The sequence below is a fragment of the Oreochromis aureus genome, linkage group 18 (genome assembly GCF_013358895.1).
Source record: "Oreochromis aureus strain Israel breed Guangdong linkage group 18, ZZ_aureus, whole genome shotgun sequence".
Classification (NCBI taxonomy): domain Eukaryota; kingdom Metazoa; phylum Chordata; class Actinopteri; order Cichliformes; family Cichlidae; genus Oreochromis; species Oreochromis aureus.
The window spans coordinates 13,625,379-13,653,272 of record NC_052959.1 but is presented as its reverse complement, the minus strand read 5'-3'; the positions used below and the strand labels follow the sequence as shown (position 1 = coordinate 13,653,272).

The 27,894-nt window shown below is 42.9% G+C and overlaps 3 protein-coding genes across 3 annotated transcripts; 2 read left to right on the top strand and 1 right to left on the bottom strand.

Moving 5' to 3' along the window:
• Nucleotides 1-1,728: 1,728 nt before the first annotated feature.
• On the top strand, nt 1,729-7,643 carry LOC120434385 (fibronectin type III domain-containing protein 7-like). Its single transcript, XM_039602419.1, has 12 exons — nt 1,729-1,738; nt 2,010-2,270; nt 2,369-2,629; nt 2,728-2,985; nt 3,490-3,756; nt 4,899-5,162; nt 5,260-5,520; nt 5,613-5,855; nt 6,504-6,764; nt 6,854-7,114; nt 7,228-7,417; nt 7,571-7,643. The coding sequence occupies exons 1-12, from the start codon at nt 1,729-1,731 to the stop codon at nt 7,641-7,643; spliced, it is 2,610 nt and encodes an 869-aa protein (XP_039458353.1).
• A 2,989-nt stretch (nt 7,644-10,632) lies between these two features.
• LOC120434220 (fibronectin-like) lies at nt 10,633-21,157 on the top strand. The gene is made up of 20 exons (XM_039601878.1): nt 10,633-10,751; nt 11,377-11,637; nt 11,709-11,965; nt 12,054-12,314; nt 12,402-12,665; nt 12,754-13,017; nt 14,050-14,307; nt 14,399-14,659; nt 14,803-15,060; nt 15,148-15,408; nt 15,890-16,150; nt 16,269-16,529; nt 17,076-17,345; nt 17,430-17,699; nt 17,938-18,198; nt 18,306-18,566; nt 18,648-18,938; nt 19,979-20,215; nt 20,299-20,352; nt 20,500-21,157. Exons 3-20 carry the CDS (start codon nt 11,764-11,766, stop codon nt 20,778-20,780), a joined length of 4,476 nt encoding a protein of 1,491 aa, XP_039457812.1. The 5' UTR covers nt 10,633-10,751; nt 11,377-11,637; nt 11,709-11,763; the 3' UTR covers nt 20,781-21,157.
• Nucleotides 21,158-21,222: 65 nt separating this feature from the next.
• prpf38b (pre-mRNA processing factor 38B) lies at nt 21,223-27,662 on the bottom strand. The gene is made up of 6 exons (XM_031737866.2): nt 27,243-27,662; nt 26,712-26,780; nt 26,329-26,480; nt 25,408-25,468; nt 23,909-24,144; nt 21,223-22,483 (listed from the first exon to the last, which is right to left on the bottom strand). Exons 1-6 carry the CDS (start codon nt 27,450-27,452, stop codon nt 21,826-21,828), a joined length of 1,386 nt encoding a protein of 461 aa, XP_031593726.1. The 5' UTR covers nt 27,453-27,662; the 3' UTR covers nt 21,223-21,825.
• Between the last annotated feature and the right edge of the window lie 232 nt (nt 27,663-27,894).

The following is a 27,894-nucleotide window of genomic DNA, read 5'->3' as shown; positions in this document are numbered from 1 at the left end:
TAAATATGCAAAATGACTCATCGTGTCATCTCAAGAATTTTTTTATAATGCCAGGATGGAAGGGATGTAGAGGTGCACTTATCTTATCCTCCTATCCTTAATTTGTTTTTTTCCCCCCAGTCCCCTGTGCCCCAGCAAATCCTCAGGCTTCATACACTTGCAACAGCAATGTAGTCATCTTCAGCTGGACGCCTACCGACAACACCCTCTATTACGTGGCGACGTCTGTGGATAGCAATGGCATGTCAACGGAGTGTCGAACAAGAGATACCATGTGTTACTTCACTGATGCGGTGTGCGCTCAGAACTACACGTACCGTGTGTATGCTGTCACCTTACAGTGTAACACCGACATCACTGAACCTGTGATTGTTCAAACCTGTGAGTAGGATTTGTTCTGTTTTTCTTACAGCGTTTGTTGTGACTTTTCTAAAATGTGATTACTGAAGCTTTTTGTGGTTGGTTGCTCTAACAACTGGTGAAGTTTAGTTATTTTTTAAACACTTTGAATTAAAGGAAAAGAACGAAATACAAAATTTTCTCCATTTTTCTCTTTAGCTCCTTGTCTCCCAACTAACTTGAGAAGGTCATCTGAGTGTGACCCTAACAGGCTGGTCATAAACTGGGACTCTGCTGCTGGAGCTCTTTCCTATTTTGTAGAAGCAAAGGGAAACACTAAAGAAAGCTACAACTGCACAACTTCCTCCAACAGCTGTGAAATTACCAATGTGCCATGTGGTGAACACCTCAGCGTGTGGATTGTTGCCTCCAATAACAATTGCTCCTCTCCCCAAGTTTTGGGAGAGGTTGCACAGACTGGTATGTATTGAGTCACTGTTTGAAATTGTCATAGTTCCCGAGATGTCACACTGCTAAACCAGGTGGCAGAGATTAGTAGACACAAATATCTTCCTCTTTTTTCAGTTCCCTGCACCCCAAACAATGTCACAGTATCAGTGGACTGCAGCCAAAACTCTGCAACATTTGATTGGATGGAAAGCAGCGGCACTATATTGTACGTCATTTTCGCTCAAGATGCACATGGCAATTCATTCAGCTACATGTCAATGGACAGCACCCGTATGATTGATGGCCTGAGATGTGGACAGAACTACACCGCCAGTGTTTTTGGCACGGATTTCATTTGCAACAGCACCACCAGTCAGGAGGTTTCTTTTATGACAGGTAGGTCAGAAGATTGATAACACTGTTGTGTTGTGTATAGACTATATACTATATATTATACCTAAAAAATTAAACCAGCGCAAAAGTGCCTTAAACTTGCAATTACTTAAAAAAAACTTTAAATCACCAAAAATCAGTATTAGTCTTAAAAATGATATAATAGTTAGTCTCCAACAACGTCTCTGTGAGATCCACCCTCATTTGTTATGTTCAGTTTCATGTGCAGATTTATGATGAAGACACTTAACACCTGTTAAGTTACTGTGAACTGAAATGTCTTTCTCCTCTCCAGCACCGTGTCCTCCGACCAACATCGAGGCGTTTAGAGACTGTGATGCCAATCGTGCTGTGATAGTCTGGCAGAACCATCAGTCCACAGGCCTCTACACTGCGACTATAGTAGATCAGAGCGCCGATCAGCTAAACTGCACCAGCAACACAGTGAACAACTGTACAATAACTTCTCTGCCTTGTGGAAAGAAATACAACGTCTCGGTCACTTACAATGATGGAAACTGTCCGTCAGCCTCGAGTGTGGTCAGCATGGACTCAGGTAGTACCGCTTTAAATTAAATCTGTTCATCAGAGCACTATATGTGATCTTGCAGAAGAAATGATTACAACAAATGAAAATATCCTAGTTAAACCAGATGAGTTGAAATGGATTGAAACTTTAATAAAATATGTTAATAAATAATATCTAAAATCTGATATGAAGCAATTAATATACCGCTTTTAACCAATGTGAGTGGAGTGCCCTCACACAGTGGTATACCATTTGTATCAATTTTGAGTGGCATATGGTGTTGTCTGTCTTTTTTCAGTGCCATGTGGTCCTGAAGGAGTCAGAACACATGTGGACTGCACAACTGGTGAGTTGACAGTCTTCTGGAACATCTCCACTACTGCTGAGAACTACACCACCGTGATATCCAGAGGAACGGGCCAGCTTCTGTACTGTAATTCCACAGAGGCACGGTGCAGTACAGGAAGACTGGAGTGTGGAAGCTCCTATGCCGTGACGGTCTTTTCTATCACTGGGAGGTGCAAAAGCCTGCCGAGCAGAGAGGTCACCGTGGACACATGTGAGACCTGCAGATTTATCATGATCATATGTAGATAGACCCACAAGGCTTTGTTAGATAAATCCTCCAAATTGTGCTTCTCATTCGTTTCCTTTCAGTGCCGTGTCCTCCCACCAACGTCACAGTGACACGCACATGTGCTCCACACCCTGTTCCTGTGTCATGGCTCGCCAGTGATGGTGCCAAATATTACACTGCTGTTGCTGTGAGCGGCGAAGGTCACAGGTCTGAGTGCACAACCAATAAAACCTCCTGTAGCCTCACTGGGCTCCACTGTGGGGAGGTTTACACAATTGGTGTTTCAGGAGCTGATGACAAGTGTACAACTCAACAGAGCCACACTGTCTCTGTGAACACAGGTAACACGACCTTGACCTAAACCACTGATGTCACTAATGGGGGTCTTATTTGGGGAATCTGGAAGCGTTACTGATGTTTTATTTCATTCCAACTCCAGAACCATGCGCTCCCTCTAAAGTGTCCAGCCAGCTGATCTGTAGTGCTAGAGCTGCTCACGTGTCCTGGGACCCCAGACCAAATGCACTGAGCTATGCAGTGGAAGCCATAAGTGATGGGCAGACCCTCACCTGCAACAGCTCCAGCCCCAACTGCACACTGAGTAACCTGCTCTGTGGCCAAGCATATGAAATTCTTGTGACTGCCACGGATGGCACCTGTGTCAGCAACTACAGTGCCCCCTTCAGGCAAGACCAAGGTACTGACTTTGACTGGCAATTACTCCTGTCAGTCATATATGCAGATTAAATTATCTTCTATTTGGACCGGGTTTTTTTATATCAGGGATTCCTATAATATTACATATATATAATATTTCCTATAATATTGTCAGCAATAATTCTTCTTGAATGCACCCACTGGACTTGAGATTTAATTTGTAAATTAATGTTTTTCACTGCATCTCTTGCAAAAAAAACTTGACCTAAAGACCTGCCTCTTTCCAGCCTCATCGCAAATTACTGGTTTAAACACTTTAGCAGTGAAGATAGAAAACTAAAACTAAACAAGGCATCACACCTTCTTCACATTCCAATCAAACTGATGAGCAGTTAGTTTTTTAACCTCTATCTCAGATCACTTATTTTCCTTGGTTTTGATGCACTATACATATGTGGTCATGGCTTTCTTCATCGAACTCAGTACACAGTTCAGCTGAGAAAAGTCTTTGTGATTAACTCCCACTATGTTCTGTTTCTCTCAGTGCCATGTGCTCCAGGGAACATCAGTACAGACTTGTCCTGCAGCACCAATGACTTAACGGTCAGCTGGATCTCTTCTTCTGCATCCCTCAATTACAGTGTCACTGCTGTGCCATTAGCTGGAAATATAACTTCGGTCATCTGCCACACTAATGGTGCCAGCTGTGTTCTGAGCGGCCTTCAGTGTGGACAGACGCTTAATGTCTCAGTGGAAGCGTCCTCTGGCATCTGCAACGGACCGCACAGCCCTCCACAGACTGTTCAGACAGGTAACAATGACGGTGATTGTAAAGCTATCATTTTGTCTATCTGAAGAGCTAACGCTGGTGATTTCCTTATTGTTTTTTAAGTAGATAAAGTCCAAAATCAATTGTTTTTAGAATCGTAATATTTAGCAAGAAAGGAAAGAGATAATTCTGTACCAACTATATGACATAACAATCAACATAACTGTTGTGTAAATGTTAATTAGTACAGCATTTTACATTTCATGCCCTCACATGCTGATGGAGGTGTGGTCCCACTCCTGAAATTCAGATAAATTATCTCCAATAAATGAGTTTTTACTTTGGGTCTGCTGGGATAGGCTGTCACATGATTCCCTCAGTGCTGCACTTCTCCTATCCTAATACTGTCACTCATTAATGCTCATATATAAACAAAATGATAACACATTATTCTTGTCTTGTTTAAAAGTCAGGGAATCATGTTTCCCCGCTTTGCTTAATGCTTGAGCTCAATAAAACAAAACCTGAGCAACTAAACCGTATGCATACTGGAAGAAAAACAGAAAGGCTTTGATAAAGCAAGCATGCATGATATGTTAGCTTGCACCAATAATTTGTTACTTTAAACCCCCAACATGCCAACTCTGGACACAACAACATTAATTAATGGACAAGTGCAGCCTGTATTAAACCTGACAAAAGCAATATGAACTCTGAAATTGTATTGTTGAGTGGCTTACATTTAATACACAAAATAGTTTAAGATAAGTTTTTTTTTATGCAGATACTACTTGAGCAGTTGGATTTACAGTGTGTCATATCTATTTCCAGCACCCTGCTCCCCTCAGAGCTTAGCAGCAGTGATAGACTGTGGATCAAACTCTCTGCTGGTCTCCTGGAATTCCTCTCTTGGTGCTTCCAGCCAAACAGCTAAAGTTGTGGGCCCAGATGGCTTCTCTGAGACGTGCTCCTCATCAGATCTTAGTTGCTCTTTTTTCCACCTGCAGTGCGCCACTCAGTACAACATCACAGTAGCATCCAAGAACAGCCTCTGCACCAGCGCTCCCATTCAAACTACTATCACAACAGGTGTCATTTACATATATTTGTGCATTTCATGAGTTCCCAAATCATTTTTGGAATTTTGGGACACATCATGTATCATGTAATGTATGTTCCTCCAGGACCATGTGACTCCGTTAACGTGACCAGGGTCCTGCACTGTGGCTCAGACGTGGCCACGGTGTCCTGGATTGCATCTCCCGGAGCTGTGACCCACACTGTGCTCGCTCAGGATGGCACATCTCATGATTATATTTCCTGCAGGACTAACACGACTTCCTGTCAGCTGAAGCAGCTGCAGTGTGGGAAAGTTTACAACCTCACAGTCATGTCTGAGGACGCCACCTGTAATAGCACTGGAGCAAGCCAACATGTTATAATGACAGGTAGGGAAACTGCACACAGCAAAAACAAAGATGTTTTACAATCCTTAGAATCAATGAACACATTTATTAAACATGTTTCTTTTTGTCTCCTTCGCAGCTCCATGTCCTCCCACTTTCATGAATAACACTCTGATCTGTGGCACCAATTCCTCTTCTCTGTCATGGACCCCGGTGGCTGATGCTACAGGTTACACAGTTGACGCCACAACTTCAAACGGGCACAAAGTGTCGTGTAGCTCAGCCACTGCTTCATGCACACTGACTGATCTTCAGTGTAGTGAGACCTACACGGCTACAGTGACTGCACACAGCAACGAGTGCGACAGTGCGCCTGGAACCAGCACCAGCATCACCACAGGTGAGCGTGCTTCAAATGGCACATACATGTGATCTTGCTTCATCCCCCTGCTAAACAATGTACTGCTCTTTTTCCAGCTCCCTGTTCTCCAGTTATCATCTCTAAGCAGTATACCTGTGGCACCAGCACAGCAGTGTTCAGGTGGACTGACCCTGCGGGAAGCCTCAGTTTCCTCGCTCAGGTAGAAGGAGAAGGGCATCAGGATGGCTGCCACACGACAAATACCAGCTGCGTGTTTGAAAATCTCCCCTGTGGCTTGGATTTGAATGTAACAGTCCAGGCTCAGGGGGCGCAGTGCAACAGCAGCCCAAGTGTCAACGAATCCTTAGAAACAGGTAAATAACAGGCAATTATTTCTTTCAGAGAGTAAGATAAGAAGAAATCACCACTCGGCCTCATATCTGCCCCATGTAGTATTTTAATTTCAGGTTCAATTATTTAGCACCAAATCACAGTAACAGTTGCTTCAAGGTTATTGGTACTTGAATACTGAAGGTATTCTTCAGTGTTCAAGAGAAAACTCTATCAGGCAACCTGCTATGAACAAGCACTTTGTAACAGTGGGAAGGAAAAACTCATTTTTAACAGGAAGAAACTTCCAGCAGAACCAGGCTGAGGAAGAGGCAGACATCTACTGCAACTGGTCGGGGAGTGAGGAAAGAAAAAAGGGGGGAAAAAACAAAAGAGTTAAATTAGTTTAGCATAATTAATAAAAATAAGGGGAAATAGCCAGACAGCCAACCCTCACTAATTTCATCTATTATTAGTTTCTATTTTCTAGTGAATGTGGCTTATATCTGTTTCTACATCTTTCAAATCATTCTAAACATTAAGGGAAAATATGGCAATGACATCAATTTTCTCGTGTGTATTTTGCCTAAATGTCAACATATTCCCATCTGAACCTCATAACATGTCAGTTTGAACATCATGTGTTTGTAACCTGATTGTTCATTGAATGTTTTTCTCTTTTCTCTCCAAAGTCGCGTGCGCCCCACAGAACGTGAGCACTGCTCTGCTTTGTTTGAATCATTCAGCCCTGGTGACGTGGGTGGGAAGCCCCATTGCTATAGGATACAATGTGACAGCAACAGCACAGGATGGACACACCCACCACTGCTATACCAACTCTACCAGCTGTCAAGTCCTTGACATCCACTGTGGTGAAACCTATAGCATTACGGTTACACCTTACTCTCAGACATGCACAGGAAATCCAAGTGCAGCCTACAGCTTTCAAGCAGGTATTTGAAGTCATATATTGTCCATGAGGAGAGCTCTCCCTACATTTCAGAAAGACAACAGGAAACCATTTTTCTTATGTTCTCTGCAGGCCGTTGCGCTCCTGGTGTCATCACCGTGTCTCCAGCTTGTGAAGGCAACAGCACAGTCTCCTGGTCTCCTGTAATGGGAGCTGATATGTACATAGCAACAGCAGTGGCAGATGATGGACACACTCATACCTGCAGCTCAAACTATTTAGACTCATGCAATTTCACTGACCTCCACTGTGGGGAAACCTACGCTGTCACTGTTGTCAGTGTGGACAGGGGCTGCTGGAGCGAGCCAAGCTCAGCAGTGCAGTTCAGGACAGGTGAGAGAAAGCTGGAAGGAGCATCTCTGTGTTTTGGGGCCTGTAGGTTGATTTAGTAAAAAGTAACAACAATACTGAAACATTTGATTTGCTCACTTTCTGTATCATCCTAGCTTTGTGTCCACCCACTAACTTGACGGGTCATGTCAGCTGTGATGCCAACGCACTGACCCTCACTTGGGATCCGGTGACTGGAGCTATCTATGTCTTACAGTATGAGCAGATAGGCGGCGCACTCCCTCATTCAGCCAACGTCACCTCTAACTCTTCCCATACTCTGTCTAATCTGCTGTGTGGGCAAAGGTACGCTTTCCGCATTGCAGCGCAGGATGAAAACTGCCGCAGCAGTTACAGTCCACCCATAGAAATAAGTACAGGTAATGAGTGTTTCCATAGCAACAGCAGCAAAAGTTCTTGTGGGGCATGCATAACCCATCAGCTCTCCTTTTCTTTCAGCCCCCTGTCAGCCCACAAACTTAACGGTCCAAGTGGACTGTGGGACAAACAATGGGAATTTCTCCTGGGATGAAAGCAGCAGTGCAGGTTTCTACACTGTGCAGGTGACAGGGGAGCACGGCCACGTAGCATCCTGCTCCTCTAACGACACCTCCTGCGCTGTGAAACTTCACTGTGGCCACTCGTACTCTGCGACACTGGTGGCCTCCACAGAAAGCTGCAACAGCAGCAAACACACTGACATTTATTTCAACTCGGGTAAGATAAAACACATTTAAACTACAAGAGCAAGTCTTAGACTTGATTAGATCTGGAAAAAGCATATGATCTGGTGCAAAGGGAGGAACTGTGGTCCTCTGTGAGGAAGACAGTGGCATTAGAGTATGTGATGGTGGTGCAGGAAATGTATGGCAGTAAGACACCGGTGGGGGTGGGATTACATCAGGGATCAGCTCTGAGTCTGTTGTTTGCAATGGTGAAAGTGGAAGTGGTGAAAGTCAGGCACAGTCTGCATGGACAATGATATTTGAGTCCTAACTGTGATCTGTAGTGAGAGTAGGGATCAGGGGGCAGTGCCTGGAGAGAAGAGGTTTCAAGGGGATTTTCAAGGGGATGTTGGAGGACAGGATTAGAAATCTAATAGAAGAGGAGCAGCTCAGCTTGAGCTTTTGAGAGATAAAGTTAGAGAGGCAATGCTGAGATGGCTTGGACATGTGCAGAGGAGGGGTGGTGGATATATTTGACCGAGGATGTTAGTTATGGAGCTGTCAGGCATAAGTATAATTAAGTATAATTATTTATTTACTCATCCATGCTCTGCTCGGGTCAGCTGGTTGTGTTTGTGGCATTTCAAACACTTATTGCCAACATGGATACTATGGAGTGCCCTCTGGTGGACAAAATATGCACAGTAAACGCGACGTGTTTGACAAATGTTTCTCTGATCTCTTCTTTTACTTTAATTTTCATGTATTGATCATTATAAATTCTGAAAATAGCTCAGATCAGTTGATAAGCATCCCACTGATAAATGAGTCGGACTTTAAACCTGACAGTGTAATTTTTTTTTTTTTTTTTTACAGAGGTTTATGAGAACAAATTAAGTTGGTGATACAAAAAATTGAGTTTTTAACATTTCATTGTATTTATTGCTCAGATTATCAAATCACCTTGGCAGCTTGTCTGTTATATGTAGAGTATAGTATCATTATGTTTTTGACGCTCCCCTGTAGCTCCCTGCCTGCCAGAAGATGTTGTGGCAGAGTTGGACTGTAACACCAACATGATGAATGTGAGCTGGTCTCAGACTCCGGGCTCAGATAACTACACCGCCTGGGCCATCAGCAGCACAGATGATCACAGAGCCTCCTGCAACTCGACATCCGACTCCTGCGCCATCAGTGATCTGCAGTGTGGAAAAGTCTACGAGGTGGTTGTCACCTCCTCTTCTGTTCACTGCGAAGTCATTGCTGGCTCTGACTACAAGGTTCAGTCAGGTGGGTGCAGCTCTTTTAAATCCAAGGCATTTACCAAAACATCATTTGTTATATGGTGAATAAACCTGCTTCCCCCCCCCAACCACTTTTAGCTCCATGTAAACCTGAGAACACGACTGTTGACCAAAACTGCAGCTCCAGCGTCATTACAGTAAAGTGGAACCAAGGTGACACAAAACAGAATTACACTGTTAAGGCTACATCTGCCTCAGGTGTGAACTCCACCTGTGACTCCACCCAGAGCAGCTGTTCCTTCCTGGACTTGAGCTGTGGTCAACTCTACACTTTCACAGTGATGGGACACACAAATGTTTGTATGAGCGAGTGGAGCACTCCTATAGAGAAGCTCACAGGTACATGCGCTATGTGCATCTTTCAAAAATCAGTTACATTTAGGGAAATATACTTGGTCTTTTCTTAATGACACCACAATAAGAAGATATTCATGTTTATTTGATTAATTTGAAGCTAAATGCTAACAGCACATCCATTTAGCTTGTTACTAACATCATAGACTGGCACATAGTGCAGGTGTTACTGCAAGAGACAGTCTATAAACCCATGATGTTACATTATAGCCCTGCAGATTGTATATGGATTAAATAGCATATAAACCTGTGGTTTAAAGATGAGAACTATTTTCCAGAATCTCAAACTATCACTTTAATTTTACCATTCATTTCCTCATTTTCTATATCTGCTTCCAAGTTGTGCTTCTCTCTATTTCTAGGCCCATGCCCTCCTGCCAATGTGTCAGCTGAGCTAAATTGTACTACCTATAAAGCTCAGGTCACCTGGAGTAATACTGCAGCAAACACAGGATACATGGTCCAGGCCACGTCTGCTAACGGACACAGTTCCAACTGCAGTGACTTGGGCACATCCTGTCATCTTAACAGCCTGGTTTGTGGACAGGAATACTCTGTTGTTGTGGAAGCAGTGGACCCCGGATGTCCTGGTCCTGCCAGTGTCCCCACCACCATCACAACAGGCGAGTGTACAGTAGCTTTTAACACCGAGGGAGTCGTTTTACTTTTAAAAATTCTAACTTTTATAATGTTTCCTCCCTCCAGAGCCCTGTGTTCCTATGAATGTCAGCTTTCACTATAACGTGAGTACTGCCCAGGTGCAGTGGAGTGCAGGGAGCGGTGCCAGCTCATACTCCGTCCGAGCTGTGACAAAGCAGGGCCTCAGTTTAACCTGTAACACCATAAACACTGACTGTGTTCTGACTGGTTTACAATGCAGTCAGACCTACAGCATCACTGTGACGGCTAAAAACCAGGCCTGTGATAGTCAGATCTCTGACGCCTCCCTCCTCATGACAGGTTAGTAGTCAAATCAGGAAGGAACATGTGTACACGTATGTACATGTGTGCATTTTCATAACTAAATGTGTTTGTTTTCCCTTAATTCAGAACCCTGCCCACCCACAAACATTCAAGCCAATGTGTCTTGTGGGCAACCCACTGCGACTGTGTCCTGGCAGCAGAGTGACCTCGCTGCAGGTTATGTTGCCTACTTCGACAGCCAGCGTGGACACGACACTTTCTGTGTTGGTACAGACACGGATACAAGTTGTGTCGTCTCAGGGCTGATGTGTGGCACAGTGTACAGCGTCTGGGTCAAAGCCCTGGGACATCAGTACAACAGCTCTGACAGCATAGTGGTCCCTCTTACATCAGGTAATGAAAACCCCACACAGCGTGGCATCAAACTACTCATTACTGATCAATTCAATATTAGCTACGCTTTCTGTGTTGCCACAAGTAGTGAAGCATCTTACTGAGTGGACTCTTAATATTGAAGTTCCTCATTACCTATGGATTATTTTAATTTCAATATTATTAATATAGCCTCAAATCACAACAGCAGCCTTAAGGTACATGTTTTATACTGTGATGTAAAGACCCCACAATAATACAGAGCAAATAACAACAAGCAAATAAGACCCTATAAGTTAGCACTTTAGTGACAGTGGGAAGGAAAAACTCCCTTTTAGTAGGAAGAAACCTCCGGCAGAACCAGGCTCATCGAGGGGGCGGCCATCTGCCACGACTTTGGGGGTGTGGGGAGGAAGACAGAACAATCAATAATAACTATATAAACAGATAGATTCTTTAGGTCTTTAGTGAATAATTATCTTGGATAAATTATTAGGGAAGCTATTAAAAACTGCTGATGAAAATCTCATTAACTACCAGCTCATTCATGACTCATTCATGACTCATTCATCACTTGTTCTTTAGTAACCAAGGTTTTGTGTCCTTGTTGTTGTTACCATACTTGATATTATTCTTGATCCCACAGGACCTTGTGAGCCAAGTAATATTGAAGTGATTTACGACTGTGGGGGCAGCTCTGCCAACATATCGTGGCAGCCCAGCGATGGAGCTGTGCTCTACATTACTGTGCTCACAGCTTCTTCAGGACACACCGCCAGCTGCACCACCAACCAAACCAGCTGTCAACCGAGGCCTCTGCAGTGCGGAGAGGAATACAGCGTCACTGTGAAGGCTGTTGGAGAGACTTGTAACAGCAGTTCTCAGATGACAGGATACCTCACCACAGGTGCTCGTTTCAGCCAAACCGTCTGTCTCATTTATATCACAGTTCAGACCTTTTAACTTGTTCTCCTCCAGAGCCCTGCGTTCCTACAAATGTGTCCATCCACTACAACTTGAGTGCTGCCCGGTGATGTGGAACACAGCAAGAGGTGCTGCGTCGTACTCTGTTCAGGCTGTGAGTGGCCGTAACTTGACAGTTACCTGTAACACCACCAACACACACTGCTCCCTGACTGCTCTGCAGTGCAGCCGCATCTACAGCATCACTGTGATGACACAAAGCCTGGCTTGCAACAACACTGTGAGCTCTGCACCCTACCGCCTCGTGACAGGTTTGTCAACCCATCAGAAGTGATGCACAGGTTCGTCTCTGTGTTTCCAGAGTGAGCGTTTAAATGTGACTGTTTTCTCTTCATTCAGAGCCGTGTCCACCTACTAATGTTCAAGCCAGCATGTCATGCAGACAGCTTACTTCAACTGTGTCCTGGGAGCAAAGTGACCTTGCTTTGGGTTATGTTGCCTACTTGGACAACCAAAATGGCCACTACACCTCCTGTATGAGCACAAATACCTCCTGCGTGGTCTCAGGGCTGATGTGTGGTACAGTGTACAGTGTCTGGGTCAAGGCGCTAGGACAGCAGTACAACAGCTCTGACAGCTCAGTGGTCTCTCTTACATCAGGTAAAGAAACACTCAGCATATATATCTGATGTTTTTTTCCATTTGGGAGCCTTGATTTATTTATATTTTCTAACTGCGTTTCCTCAGCCCCATGCCTGCCCAGAGACATGACAGTGGAAGTCAACTGCACCTCTGACAATGCTGTCCTGGTGTCCTGGAACGGCACTTATGGCACAACTAACATTTCTCTGATGGCTGTCGTCGGTGGAAGTCTTCAAACTCTGTGCACGACTCAGCAGGAAAGCTGTAACATGACAAGTTTAAGCTGTGGGGAAACCTACAGTCTCAGCATCAATGCCAGCAACGACCAGTGCAGCCTCAGCACACAGACACTGTCTAACTTTACCACACGTGAGTGAGCTTTTACAGGTAACGTGCATGCATGGCTGCTGCTGGTTTCATTTGCTCACAATAAAACAAACATAAACATCTTCCTCAGGTCCTTGCCCTCCTCAGGGAGTAGCTGCCAACCTGCATTGCAGCTCCCGTACTGCTGTCCTATCCTGGGAAGAGAGGTCTAATGTTGAACTTTACACAGCGAGCGCCATCAAGGCGTCAGGAGGGGAAGAGAAAACATGTGACTCAGTGACCTCCACCTGTCAGTTCTCTGGTCTGGACTGTGGAGAGATGTATAACTTTACTGTTACAGCCCACAACAGAGGCTGCTGTAGCCAACCCAGCAGCCCCGTGTTCATCCACACAGGTACTACTGAGACCAAACTGTGAAGTACAGAAAATCCCTTGTTTCAGCTACACAACAGTGGAGATTTTAACTCACTGAAACTGTTCCTATTAAAAATGTAAATATATTATATATTTTATTTTACATTTGAATATATATTTTAAATATAAAACAAGTAATGATCTTATAAAACAGCATGCATAGCAGACTAAATAATCTAGCAATATATAAAGTAGGAAAGAAGAAATAGCATTTCCTCCAAACATGTAAATCTTAAGGCATCAACAGCAGTGAAACACTCATAGAACATTTTTATGTAATATGACTCTAAAGGTTCGATTTTGATACTTAAAGTTCTTTTTAGTGTTAAAGATATTTATTATTCTAATAACGTTAAAATAAGTTTGGGAATAAAAACTGTATTTTTATGTTGTACAACCCTCTTTCCAAAGGAGGCTTACGTGTAAAAACAGAATGCAGGGGTACGCAGTCGCTTTAAATCAGACACTGAAGTGTAAAGTGAGAAATATTTATAGTTTAATCTGAGAAGTTTACTGGCAGAGTTGTTATTTTTTCATTAGTTTTTTGTCTAATTAGTTTTTATTTTTATTTCATTTTAACCTTCAAATGAGTTTCAGTTATTTTCCAGAGTGGGTTTGCTTGTTTGAGTATTTATATCTGTGTTGATCTTTTTAAACATTTAGATGGAGGACATATGTGGGAGGCAAGATTTAAAAAATTTGGCACATGTATTACAGTAAAAACACAGAATGTTTTAAAGGCAGTTGACTCACAGTTTTGACTCACAGTCTTGTGAGTCAACCAAAGTGCCTGTAAACACGTCCATCAAAGCCTCCTTGGGCAAGCTGCCATAACAGCTTTTACTAAATTAACAAAGCCTAAAACTAAGAACATTGCCTCTATATTTTTAATGTTTTTTGTCTAAACTCTAACTTTTATTTTGTTTTAGTTAACTAAATCTAGTGTAGTTTTTATCAACTATGATAGCACTGTAAAAGATAAAGATCTGAACTGTTTTCTCTCTTTTTTCAGAGCCGTGTCCACCTATGAATATTTCTGCTGAGGTGCTCTGTGAGTCCAATGAGGTGAAGATCTCCTGGCAAGAGGCGAGTGGTGCTGAGAGTTTCTTAGTTACAGTGAGCAGCAGCGACGGATTAGTGAAGACTCACAACACGACCCAAACGCTGCTGAGAGCCTCTTTGCCTTGTGGACAGCACTTTAATGTCACTGTTCGAGGACAGGGCAGCGCGTGTAATGGCGTCCCCAGCAGTCCCACCTTCTTCAAAACTGGTGGGAATTTTTCTACATCATATGCAAAATATTTTTAACTCTATTTTAACGTTTATGTTTTAAATATTTTTTGTTTCATTTGGGGCCGCAGCTCCATGTATACCGAGGGGTTTAGTGACCGACGCAGAGTGTGGGTTTGACGTAGGCTCCGTCAGCTGGCAGCCAACTGATGGAGCTGAATCATACATTGCTGTAGCCACTGGCCTTGACGGCCACACTCACCGCTGCGTAAGCAATACCACCTCCTGCACCTGGAGCGACCTGCACTGTGGGGAGGAGTACAGTGTTGTAGTGAGAGCAAAGAGCAACAACTGCACCAGTCTGCCGAGCAACAGCTCAATCATCCACATGGGTACGATACTGAGGAATGAAAACAAAGTGAAAAGAAGTCAGAATACATCATCTCATGTCTGTAACTGTTCAGCAGTTTTTACAGTTTTTCTTAGAAATTTGCACGAGTAAAAGAGACATTATCAGATCATTGTTTCTTTCCAGACCCCTGTGCTCCCCAGAATTTGTCTGCCACTGTGAACTGTGATATGAAAGTGGTGTCTCTGAGCTGGGATGCCAGCAATGGGGCAAAGATGTACATGGTTTCCGCTGAGGCGGGAAACAAGTCAGTCAGTCTCAACACTAACATGACCACAGCCAGCTTCACTGGATTTACCTGCGGACAAAACTACAGCATCAAAATCACACCTCACAGTTGTCACTGTCCTGGAAACTCGAGCACTTCAGTCTCTGTGCAGACCTGTGCGTACTGTTCAGATACACAGTTTTGACCAACCACACATAATGGCAAAGTTAGATCTAATCTGAGTTTATATGTCTTTATTCCAGGGCCATGCAAACCCATGGGAGTCTCTGCCAGCCAGGACTGTCTTACTAGTATTGCTGTGGTAACCTGGCAACCTAGTAATGGGTCAGATGTCTACATGGCCACCATGCAAACTGACACCGGCGTGTCAGAAATGTGCATGTCAGACACTAATCAGTGCAGCTTCCCTGGCCTGATGTGTGGACACAACTTCTCTGTGTCAGTCACAGCTTCCAACCAGCAGTGTAACGTCACCTCCGGTCCAGCCACAAGTCTGCAATCAGGTGAGGATTACATGGCTACTAGAGCAGGAAACACAGGTTTTCATTGCTATTATTTAAATTTCATTTTTTAATTGTTTTCATTTTATTTAAAATATTTTCTTTTCTGTTAGAATTTAAAGGTGAGGAAAGCGACATGTTTTTGTGGTCACTGGACAAACAAACCTTTCCGACTATTACAACAGGAAGTGAACTAGACTCCCATTTTTCTCTGCTGGTCTCCAAGCATCTAGTCAGTGCTGGGAGGCTGTCCAATAATAGGAAGCCTGAACAAGGATAAAGTGTTATAACGTCTAGTTATGGTGTGAGGGGAGGGATACAAGCTTTATTATTTCTACAATGTGTGCTTTTAAATATGTAAAGTCAGCATAGCTGAGGTGTTGTGTAGCAGTAGTAATCATTTTGCTGTATGCTGAGGTTTTTGCTTATGATGCTCTCCACACTGAGTGACTGACCCTTTTTGTTGTGTCTGCTTTATCTTCAGTACCTTGTGTTCCCACTGACGTCTCAGTGGTGATGGATTGTGCCAACAACACTGCTGTTGTGTCCTGGGCTGCCAGTCAGGGTGCTGTAAAGTACTCAGTCATGGCCCACAGTGCCCATGTTAATAATGACAGCTGTCAGACATCTGGCCTTAGCTGTAACCTCAACAACCTCACCTGTGGCAGCCTCTACACCGTTCAAGTTGTAGCTATGGGTGACAGCTGCTCTAGCGTCCCCAGCTGGCCTCTGAAATTCAACTCAAGTAAGAGAAACAACACCAGTGACTAAAGCGCTTTTAAGATATGAATTTTGTGCAGGTGATCAAATGTTTGCAATTTAAAGCTTTCAGCTGTGTATTCAAACTGTTGTCATGTTTTCAGTCCCCTGCCCGCCTCAGAACGTGAGCGCCCAGGTCAGCTGTTCGTCAAACACTCTGACAGTTTCTTGGGACGCCATCGGAGATGCTGACCACTTCTTGGTTTCGCTAGCTGCTGAGAATGGCGAAAGCGAGTTATGCAACACCACAAACACTGTATGTTTCAGCAGCAATGCAACATGTGGAAAAACCTTCACTGTCCAGGTGACCTCTGTCAGAGAACACTGTCGCAGCGTGCACAGTCAGACCCAGAGCATCCAGTCAGGTTAGACAACTTCAATTCAATTCAGTTTTATTTCTAAAGCACCAAATGACAATAGTCACCTCAAGGCACTTTATATTCTAAGATAAAACCGTACAATTATGCAGAGAAAATCCCAACAATCAACCCTCCTGTGAGCAAGCACTTGGCCATAGTGGGAAGGAAAAACACCCACAGCAGCTTAGGTCTAATAACTAAGGGAGGATTCAGGGCCACCTGATCCAATCCTAACTATATGCTTTACCAGAAAGGAAAGTTTTAAGCCTAATATTAAACAGACAGGGTGTCTGTCTCCTAAATCCAAGCTAGAAGCTGAAGGCTCTGCCTCTCATTCTACTTCTAAATACTCTAAGAACCTGCAGTCTGAGAGCGAAGTGCTGCATGGAACTATAAAGTGTTTAAAATAAGATGGGGCCTAATTAATCAAGATCTTATATATGAGGAGAAGGATTTTAAATTCAAGCTTCAAAGAAAAAAAACACATGACAAACTACTCTGGCTTGCATGGATCCTTCCAACCAATCACCAAATCAACTTTATGTGTTTTAGCTCCCTGTCAGCCCCAGGGGATCAATGGCAGCGTCGACTGTGTGACCAACTCTGCCTGGATATCGTGGCTTGATGCTCCCGGGGCGGACAGCTACACTGTGTCGGGTGTAGCTGTAGGTCGAAATGACTACAGAGCCAACTGCACCACCTCCACCAACACGACGTGTGAGATGAAAGACCTGGCTTGTGGTGTGCTTTACAACTTCAGCGTATTGGCCAAAAACAGCGAGTGTGAGAGTCAACCCAGTGCCCCCATCAGTTTGGAAACAGGTACTTCAGTAAGAGCTGTGTTTGTCATTTCAATTAATTACTCATGACGCAGTATGAACCTATTAACATCTGCTTCGTCCTCAGCCCCCTGCTCCCTCTCTGCTATCACTGCTGTCCCCCAGTGTCACAACTCCTCCATCCTTGTTGTGTGGGATCTCATGGAGGCTAGCAAGAGAAACACTGTGTACACTGCTACAGCAGAAGCCAGTGATTACACGTTGTTGACCTGCAATAACACCGGCACCAGCTGCTCCCTCCAGGAAGCACAGTGTGGCCTTCATTACACCATCATCGTAGCTGCTTCATCGGACGCCTGCAGCAGTATGAGAAGTCCTCCCTCCAGAGTTAGCATGGGTACGTCTTCATGTTTGTTTTCTGTCAACAAGTGCATCAAGATTGGAAGTTCTAAGTTAACAGATATGCAGCTTATCTTAGCTTAAAGACCGGAAGTAGACCCCACCAAAGTGTTTTAGTAATACAGCCAAAATCATGGCCTAAATACAGCAGATACAGATAATTAAAAGCTACTAAAACTAAATAACTAAAACCCCATCACCTGGCCTTTGTGTATCTATATTGTCTTTTTCCACAGAGCCCTGTCCACCCACAGACGTGAGGGTGAACGCTGCCTGTGAGCATCACAGGGCGGTGGTGTCCTGGACTCCGTCTCCGGTTGCTGAAACCTACCACGTTGTCGCTGAGGCTGCAGATGGACACACCCATACCTGCAACACTAGCTCCACAAACTGCAGCTTATCAGAGCTCCACTGTGATGAGCAGTACACCGTGTTTGTGACAGCTGGCCATGAGAACTGCTCCAGCAAAGCCAGCCAGAATATAACACTGAACACAGGTATTTGTTTTCAGACTTGTATGATATTAGTACCAAAAATGACTGAAAAATATAACTAATATTAGCACTCGAAGACTTATGACATCTTAATTGCTCCTTTTATCCAGGTCCTTGCCAGCCAACTGGACTCTCAGTTACGTACCAGTGTAGCAATCAGTCCGCGATGCTGACATGGACTCCCAGTGGACCAGCTAAAGACTACTACGGCTGTGCTCAGGCTGGAAATGGAGACATGCTTTACTGTCACAGCACAAACCCCAGCTGTGTTATCAACCGCCTCGACTGTGGAACTGTTTACAATTTCTCTGTCCAGGCCTCAGACGGGACATGCAACAGCTCCTTCAGTGATCCCGTGCAGATTGAAGCAGGTAAAAGAGGAGCTTCATACTCGTCAAACCCTGAGTAACTTTTCACATTACTCTTACTGACTCCTCCTCCTTCTCTCTTAGTTCCCTGTCCTCCTGCTATTGCTGAGGTGCAGCTGTTCCCAGTGCAGGAGGAGATCCAGGTGATGCGTTTCAGCTGGACACAGATTACCTGTGGCGACACAGAGTACATGCTGACTTTGACAGGAAGTCTGCTGGGAGACAGCCAGGCCCTGTTCGAGCTTTCTTCCTATTGGACAAATGTGACATACTTTGAGTTTCCTCTCCCCTGCAGTTCAAATTACAGCGCCACGATGAAGAGTAGGAACGCTGCAGGCATGAGCGACACATCCATGCCTGTTTATGGAACAACAGGTAGATTACACCTCAGATTTGAGCTGTTGTTCAGACACAATTTCTTTAGTTTAGGCTTCAGGTTAACTGCAATTACACAGGTGCTTCATCTGTCCTCACAAAATCTGGTGTAACTAGTTACACTGAGATGTTCTTGTAGCTAATGAAAGACATCACAGAGATTCACAGAGGCAGGGGACATTTCTTTACAGTGTACCCATCCTCTCGTGCATGCTTCCACCAACAGTGAGTTCACTGTACTCAAATGGCCTCCACAGTAAACAGATGTCAATCCAATAGAGCAGGTCTGGGATGTGGTGGAATGAGAGATTGTCATCATGGATGGGTTCATTGATAAATCTGCAGCCACTGTGCGATGCTGTCATGTCACTATGATACAAACATTTCTGAGGAATGTTTCCAGCACCTTGTTGAATCTGTGCCATGAATTAAGGCAGCTCTGAAGGCAACAACAAGGGGTTCAACCAAGTACTAGCAAGGTGTACTTTAAAAAGTGTCCAATTAGTATAAATGACAGGAAGCTTTCTATCTTTTTTGGAAAGAGTATAGTTTTTAAATTCTGATAAAAATGCCTCAATCAGGACATCCTCAGATATGGAGAACTGTGTGGGTGTACGGGCAGGGAGGAGGAAAGCCTGTGGCTTTAGACTGACCCTGAGATCCATCACAATACTTTTTATTTTAAATGAACAATCATTTACAGAAGTCAACCTCTCTAAACACTACTAAATGTAACAAACATGGCAAAAGTAGCCTGCTAATAAAATTTTGGTTTTATTAATCTGCTGTGGGATTTCAGGCTTCACAGAAGTGAAGTTTTGTGGGCTATTTAAAGGGACAGTTCATTTAAATGATCAACGCTGACTTTATAGTGGATGCTGACAGGTGTCAAATACGGACATCATTGCTCTCCAAAGCACACAGCGATGGCTTTTGCATTTATGGTCTGATGTGTTTGTGTATATGTATTTCTTTCTTTCTTTCTTTCTTTTAGATAAAACAATTAATGAACTTATTTAAATCCCATTTTTCTCTCTCAGCTCCTTGTCCACCATCAGGTGTAGTGTACACCGGAAACAGCTCCTTCGCCACAGTTTCGTGGAACGCCTCAGTGTTTGCCGTCAGCTACACGGTGTATGACAACAGCATAACGCCAAAGGTCCAGCTGTGCAGCACTGCACAGCTGTCCTGCTCTCTGTCCAACATCGCTTCCAGTGATCTGGCGATCACCGCCAGCAACGCCGCTGGAGAAAGCGAAGCAACAAATGTCACAAAAAGTACGGTTCAGTAGCCTTGTGGTGACAATTAAGACACGTTTAAAAACAACTAATTAAGATCTAAACTGATCTTCTGTCTTTAGTGGTGACGCACGCACGCAGGAGAAGAGATCTCCAAGAACAGATGTCACTGAATGGTGAGTTTGTTGGATTTTATTCTATTTAGTTTTGATTTTAGAGCTTTATAAGAATTAACTTCCACGTCTACCAGCTTCATCACACTCTGAAGTTTCAGGTCCTCCTGGACTTTATTGAGAACTCTTTTTTTTTCCCCCCTTTATCAGGAAGCATTTCAGCTCCCATGTTGGATGTCACACACACAACATCAACAGTCATTTCCATCACGTGGTCTAAGGTGGAGGGTGCTTCCTATTACAGCCTGCTGGTTATAAAGCAAAGCAGGTCCCACGAGCACCAGCAGCTGACGGTGTATGGGGAGAGCATCATGCTCACTGATATGAGACCAAACGCCACCTACTGCATCTCTGTGCTGGCCATTTACGGAGACGCTAGTGGGCCAGAGTCTGAGCCCATATGTGTGCAGACAGACAGCGGGCTTCCATAGTAAACAGAAAAGGCACTTCTGAGGCCTCCACACCTCTCCCTTTTTTAAAATCCAGTCAACTCTTAGATGCCAAATTGTTAACACACAAGCACATTAGATTGTGGGAATTAATGTGGGTTTCTCTGCTCATGTACCATGAGCTGCATTCAGCATTAGCCTCACCACTGATAATGAAGTAGTTGTCTTTAAAATAAAAGGCTCAGTCCTCCAGTTCATACTTCTATTAAAAACTCTTTATAAAGATGGGTTTATGTCTACTGCTGGTTGAAGTTGCATGTTCCTCCTGCGTTTTTAATTATCATTTTGTAAATTATCATCATTAATAAATGTGTATTTAACATGCAAATAATTTTCAGACTACATTCTAATAAAATAATGAAAATATTTTCTTTCAGCTTCTTTGTGTGTATGCAAGTGTGTGAGTTGTACAAACGACACGTTGTTTTTTTCTTTAAAGTGTTTTATTAGAAAACAAAATGCAACAGAGCAATAACCGAAACACAACACAAGCAGGGCTCAAGTGTGTTTTGTAAAAATTACCCTTTGCGGACCGCATTTGAGAGGATTAAAACGCTCTCAGGACGTTTACACGTGATCACAGACAGAACTGTTCTGCTTTAGCTGAGCCACACGGCCTTTACATTAGGTGTTGAACTTCAACCATTCAAGTGTAATCTACATGGCGATAGTATGGTGCTGAAGGCATCCGGCCCAGCAGCAAGTCAACTCTGTCCGTGTGCAGCGTGTAGACAGCCTTAGAAATTATGTACAAATCCCCATCTTTCTGGGACAACAAAACAAAACAGAAAATAGAAAATTAAACTGCCTTTTTTTCCACTTTCCAGAATTCAAGTGAAGACTAACGATGGTCTAATGGGGAGTGAAATAGCGGAAAAACATAAAGCAACATTACATCGGCCATAGACAACAAATCCAAATGTCCGATGTGCAACTGTTCCTTCTTTTTAGCACAAGTGACAGAGCAGACAGCCGAATATAGAAAAAGAGGAGGAAAAACACAAGTAATATTGCTGCGAGGCGACATTTACTCGATGCTCGGACTCCTTCTATGTCTACTATGGTCATTGCTGGACTCTCGCTGATGGTGGCTCCTCTCTTTGCTGCGACTACGTTTGTGAGAGCGCTGTTCTCCATCTCTCTCCCTGTCCCTCTCCCTGCTGTGGCTGCGCTCCCTTTTCCTGCTCTTCTCCTCTGCCCCACTTTTGTGTCTCCTCTCTCTGCTTCGACTCCGGCTGGACCTTTTGGCCTTCCTCTCATCCCTGTGTCTTTCCCTATCGTCCTTGTGCCTGCGGTCATCAGTCTCTCCCCTGCTCTTCTTATCCCTGGACCTCTCCCTCTCAGTGCCTCTGTCTTTATGGTGATCCCTGTCCTTCCTCCTGCTCCTGTCATCTCCGCCGTCCCTTTCCTTCTCCTTGCGCTCGCTCCTACGGTCCCGGCTACCGCTGTGACTTCTCTTGCGCTCTCTGTTTCTGTCCGCGCTACGGGAGCGTCGCCTTTCCCTGTCCCCTCGGTCCCCCCTCTCCCTGTCTCGGTCCCTGCCTTCCCTCTCCTTCCTCTGCCGGTCACGCTCTCTCTCCAGCTCTCGATCAAAGCTGGGCCCGTGGCGCTCTCTCTCGCGATGGTGGCTCCTGCTCCTTGACCGTTTGGGCGACCTACGGGGGCTCGGTGTCCGCCTGGGTGTCCTGGAAAGAGCGACAGAATCATCTCAGAACAATTTACTTCAAAAACAAAACCACACGAGCACAATTCCACACTCCTACGTTTGAACATTTAACTGACACACAACTTTTTTTTAAAAGACTGTGGTATTTTTAGTCATGGCAGAGTTCAGATATTCGAAACTGCAGCACAGATATACAGATGAGGATGTTTTATATGCAGACACTGCACTTATTTATAGTGCAGTGTCTGTTTCCATGGGCATGTCAGCATTAGCAAAGGTTGATGTCACTGACAGTAGTGGTTTATGAGTAAACAAAGTTATCTGAGATGGTGGCATCATTATGGGGTGACAGAGGAGACCACCCAATTTCCCAGTAGACATATTTTGCTTGGACCCCAGCAAAATACCCTCCACATATACATATTCTTAAGATTTCAACACTATGACCTATTCTAACTTTATTGTGGATATCTGATTTTTTGTTTTTGCAACATGGATTCTTTTAAAACTTCAAATGTTACTATTTGCTTTGGATTTTCTACACTAAGGTCACCAAAGGATGGATGTGGAGGATGCTGTCTAAGCTTTATCTCCATCTCCCACACAACACACACTGTTCTGGCAAGTCAGACACACACAAGGAGAGACTAATGAAATCTAAATGCTCCACTAAATATCAAAGGAGCTCCTTCAGTCCTGTGGCAGTTCAGTTATATAATCCCTCTTTCTTCTAAATCCGCAATTTATTTTTATTCTGATGTATTAAATTTGAGAAGCTGTTACAAAACAACTGTTCCTCACCGCCTTTACATTATTATTAGAATTCTAATGATTTCTCATTCAGTGCACATAAATGAGAAAGTTTGACAGAATGATGAGGATATCTGATGTGTCCATTCAGACTACAAATATTATATCATGGACATCTTTAATACCTATCCCTTGGTTTTTTCATGACCTAATAATGTCCCTTTATTGTTGATTATGCACATGCATGACTTGTCTATAAAAAGTTAAAGGTAAGAGACTGTTCTACCTGTTTAACAGAGGTTTGCGCGTTTTTCTGTTACTTTTAGCCATTTAATTAACAAACTTGTCTTGTGTATTTACAGCTTATATAACATTTCATGATCAAAGTCCTTGTGGAAAGCAAAAACTGTTTTGTGAACATTACAATTTTTATATGTAGTTAACTTTGACAATTTATACTGTTAAAATACTTTTCTTAATAACTGGCATTAAAGAGAGAAATAATAAGATAGACCTTTTCTTTAGTTACAAAAAAATAACCTAAGGGCCAGAAAAATAAGTTAACATGAAAATAAGTCAACAGCTCACGCACTGCAGGACTCAAATTTGTCCTGTTTATTGCTCCATGAAAGCTATAACCTGTCGAGAAGTCTACAGCTCAGCAGAAACACTCAGTTTGAATCACTGCTGTTACCTGGAGCGCCGGCGTTCCCCTTGCCTTCCCGACTCTGCAAATCCGTCCTCGTCCTCTTGCGTCTCCTTCTGAGGTACCTTCCGCGGCCTTGCCTTTATTTGCTGGTCAATAACTTTTTGCACAGGCACTGGGATACGGGGGAAGAGTGTGGAAAACCACTCCAGTTTGGTCAGGAAGGAGCGCAGCATCTCTCCAATGGTCATCACACAACCACCTCCTGCTTTTACATCAAGCTCCTAAAACCAAACGGTGGGGAAAAAAGCAAGCAAAAAAAAAAAAAAAAACTCAGTTAGCACACAAGTTTAGGATGTTGACAAATATATATTTTTTCCAATCTTGCCTCACATCAAAAAGCAATTTGTGATGACCAAGCACTGAACCTTCACCTCTGTTCATCTAGCTTAATCTCTCATCAAAGATCAAAAAAAAAAAAAACAATCAAATGTGCCTGGCCTTACTTATTAATAGTGGAAACACAGCTCTGAATATCTTAAAAGTCTGGTCTCACCTAACCTGTCTGTTATTTCCTGGTGTCTGTATTTACAGAGTGAGCTTTAATTATGCAGCAAAAGTCACTACATTTATACAGCGCAATGCCCATCCTTCATATCCTTGTTTCAAACAGCATCTTCAAAAAAGTGGTAATGTTTAACTCTTCAGGCCAAATATGAAGGAAAGAAAGAGTGAAACATTAAGGCACACTGTCATTGTGCTAAAGGGAAAAAAGAGAAAGAAGCTTTAGCTTCCTTCTTCAATCAAAAGCATAATGAACGCTCAAAGAGAATAAAAATTGCCCACAGTGTAAGCACAGATTGGAGCAGGTAGGTAAGTGCACACCATTTGAATAGTTATCAATTTTATATGGTAGAGAACAGCCGCTTTGCACTCACGCAAACCAACAGTGCTGAGATACAATATCCAATTCACCTGCTGCACAATGGGCATCTAAAGAAAAAAACAGGGGAATTAACCAGTTGGGTAGGATTTCAGAATTATTCAATTCAAATATAATGCAAAAGAACATCAGAGGAGGCCTGGTTGCACAGCCTGGGATAAAATTAGATTTCACCTAAATATGAAAATAATTAACGTAAGCAAATATTTTACATGTATTAAATAACACTGTTTATTTCGTGCCAATGTTCCAATTGCTATTTATCCCAAATGTAGTTTTGTGCAACAAGTCCTTACAAAAGCTTGTCAGAAAACAGAGGGCATGCCTTAAAATTACAGTGACTAAAAGATTTACTCGGCATCACGTGTGGTACTTACCCCGATAAAAATCAGCAGCAGAGCAGTGAGCAAAAGTAACCTAGCTACTCAGGTTTAGAGGACAAAAACTGGGGACAATTAAGCCAAATGAAGGCAAAGGTGAAAAATCAGCTATGAGCATCACAAGGGGGTGGGTGGGGGAGTACAGCTTTTTATGAGTGATGTTCGACTGTGCATTTCAAGGAGAAGGAGAAAGAAACATGAAATTATTACCCGAGGTGACATACCTCCTCATCATCCAGGAAGCCGTCATACCATTCAAACAAATCTGTTGGGGGCTGAGTGTATCTGAGGCAGGAAAGGGAGCACAAGCACAGATGTTTATTGTTTTGAGCTAATCTTTTACAGGAGCAACATGCTTTACACATTTGAGGTAATTATTTAAACAAAACATTCCCTAGGCATATTACTTCACTAACTTATTTTAAAATTTAATTAAGATTTTAATTACTAATGCTCATGATGGTCTAAAACAAAACAAAACACACAAACAAACAAAAATTTGCATCACTCCATCTAAAAACATCACAGCCATTCCACTCGACCATCTCCGATTTGCATATAAAGTAAACTTTTGTGTAAGCAAGCACATCTTTTTTTATTAATGGTCTATAAACCCACTTCCAGCATGTTTTGTGTACTTGTGAACATGAAAATCTCAAAAACTGTTACAGCTAAAAGCATTAAATTTTCACAAATTAATTGTGACTACATGGAAATATATCTGAATAATGTCCAGCTTAACTGAGAAAAATTCAAGAAGGATTGTCTATATTTGAGCAAGCGCTAATAAATCAATAAATTCACACTGCAAAATACAATTTTTGAATATTATATACTTGTAGATCACAATAATGCAAAAGAAAACCTTTAGAATACTTCATAACATCAAATTCTTAGAATGTATTCTCATTTTTAGGACTCTTGTTATTACAAGTTGTATCAAAAAATTATTGGAATATTGTTATTCTAATTATAATTTAAGGAGCTGGGGCAGTTGTTTGGCTTGAAACCACAGCTGTAATGTCTACATGTTGACTTTAATCTCAAAATGAGCTGTATTTTTTATGTGGTCCCAATACTCAGTCATACTCATCTGTCCTCTGAAACAAGAAAAAACTTGTAGAGAGTTTAGTTATAACACATACCTTATATACATGAAACCAAGGGCTCTGATGTACGGAGAGTCTGTGTGTGTAATCAGGCCCATGAGCTGTTTGCGAGTCAGCTTGAGAGTAAACAGTTTGTATAGAAGACAGAAAGCAGTAGAAACAATCCCACCCGTGCCTACTCCGCGTACCTAGCGAAAGAATAAAGGTTTAAATGAAAACTTTAAATTGCAGCATTGCCACAAAACTATTAAACTCAACAGCAGAAGTATAGTAAATTAATGGTGCACAACTGATTTCACCAGTTTGCAAATCATGTTAAGTGATTTTATCAAGCTGCCCTGAAACATCCTTCATCCTGGCACAAAAAAAAAAAAAAAGGGAAAGGTGGGGAGTACAAAAAGCACGTACTTCTCACTTACCCCTCCGCACATTCCAGTCTGGCCTGCAGTCTTTCTGCTTCCTTTTTCCCAGGGCTCAATGTGAGTCACCTGCAGGAACACAGACAAACACAAACCGCTTAAACACACACACACATACCAATCAACTCCATTACGCTTCAAGGCATTATCAAAACAACGACAGAGATTTACCGACTGCTCAACTTTCCTTATATTTCTTTAACATATGCCCAATCAACGGGTGTCAAACTCAAGTGAAGTAGTTCTAACGTTAACGACGGAAGGAAATTAAGGTCACTTTAATTGGTATGATAATGTGAATGTTAATATCCTTAACTAACAGTAATTCAAAGTTATACGCATACTGTGCTGTACAACATGAAAACACCAGCGTCCCTCGCCTGCATCGGGAATTATATAAACCTTGCCCTCCCCGCAGCGCTTATTACTTGACGACAGTTGTAGACTGCTACAACCCCGCTAGCTAAACTGGACGTGGTTACCTAACCTAGCATGCGGGTTAGCATCAACAAATGTTATTGTTATTCTTACCTTGAAATAGATTTCGTCCACAACTTCATGGTAGGTCTTTAGTTCATAAAGCTGTACTTTGAAATACGGCGAGGACAGCACGTTGGTAAGAATCATTGGGTTAAGGTTCATAGTCTTTTCGTTGCCCCACAGGGGCAGTACGTTCCCATGTTTTCCAGATGTAGGCTTGCTAACGGCCTGCGTTGGTAGCTGGTTTCCGACGGTAGCCATGTTAGCTGAATCCACCACCGCTATGTTTTCTTTAATTTTTGCGTATATCCGGCTACAGATCCATCAACATTAGGTGGTAAATTGTCGACCGTTAACAAATTCGCCCGTTTAATCCTTGATGAAATGTAATTAAATTGATGATAATAACTTCCCGCCGTCGCGGTAGCTGAAGTACTGCGAGGTGGAACCGGAACTGTGACGTTTGGTGCACTGCTGCCGTCCTGCGACGTTGATACGTCAGCGCGTTTAATTTTTAAAATAAAAGCATGCAAGCTCGCATTAATGGCTCAAGTTATAATTGACAGATAAAACAAATACATTTTTAAAAGATGTGGTTTTACAAGTATATACAGTTATAACTAATAGAAAAAACGTAAGCTTTCTGTTGGTACTCGTAGGAATGTAATTAGCAAATTCTTACTTTGAAAAGGCTTTTCCTCAA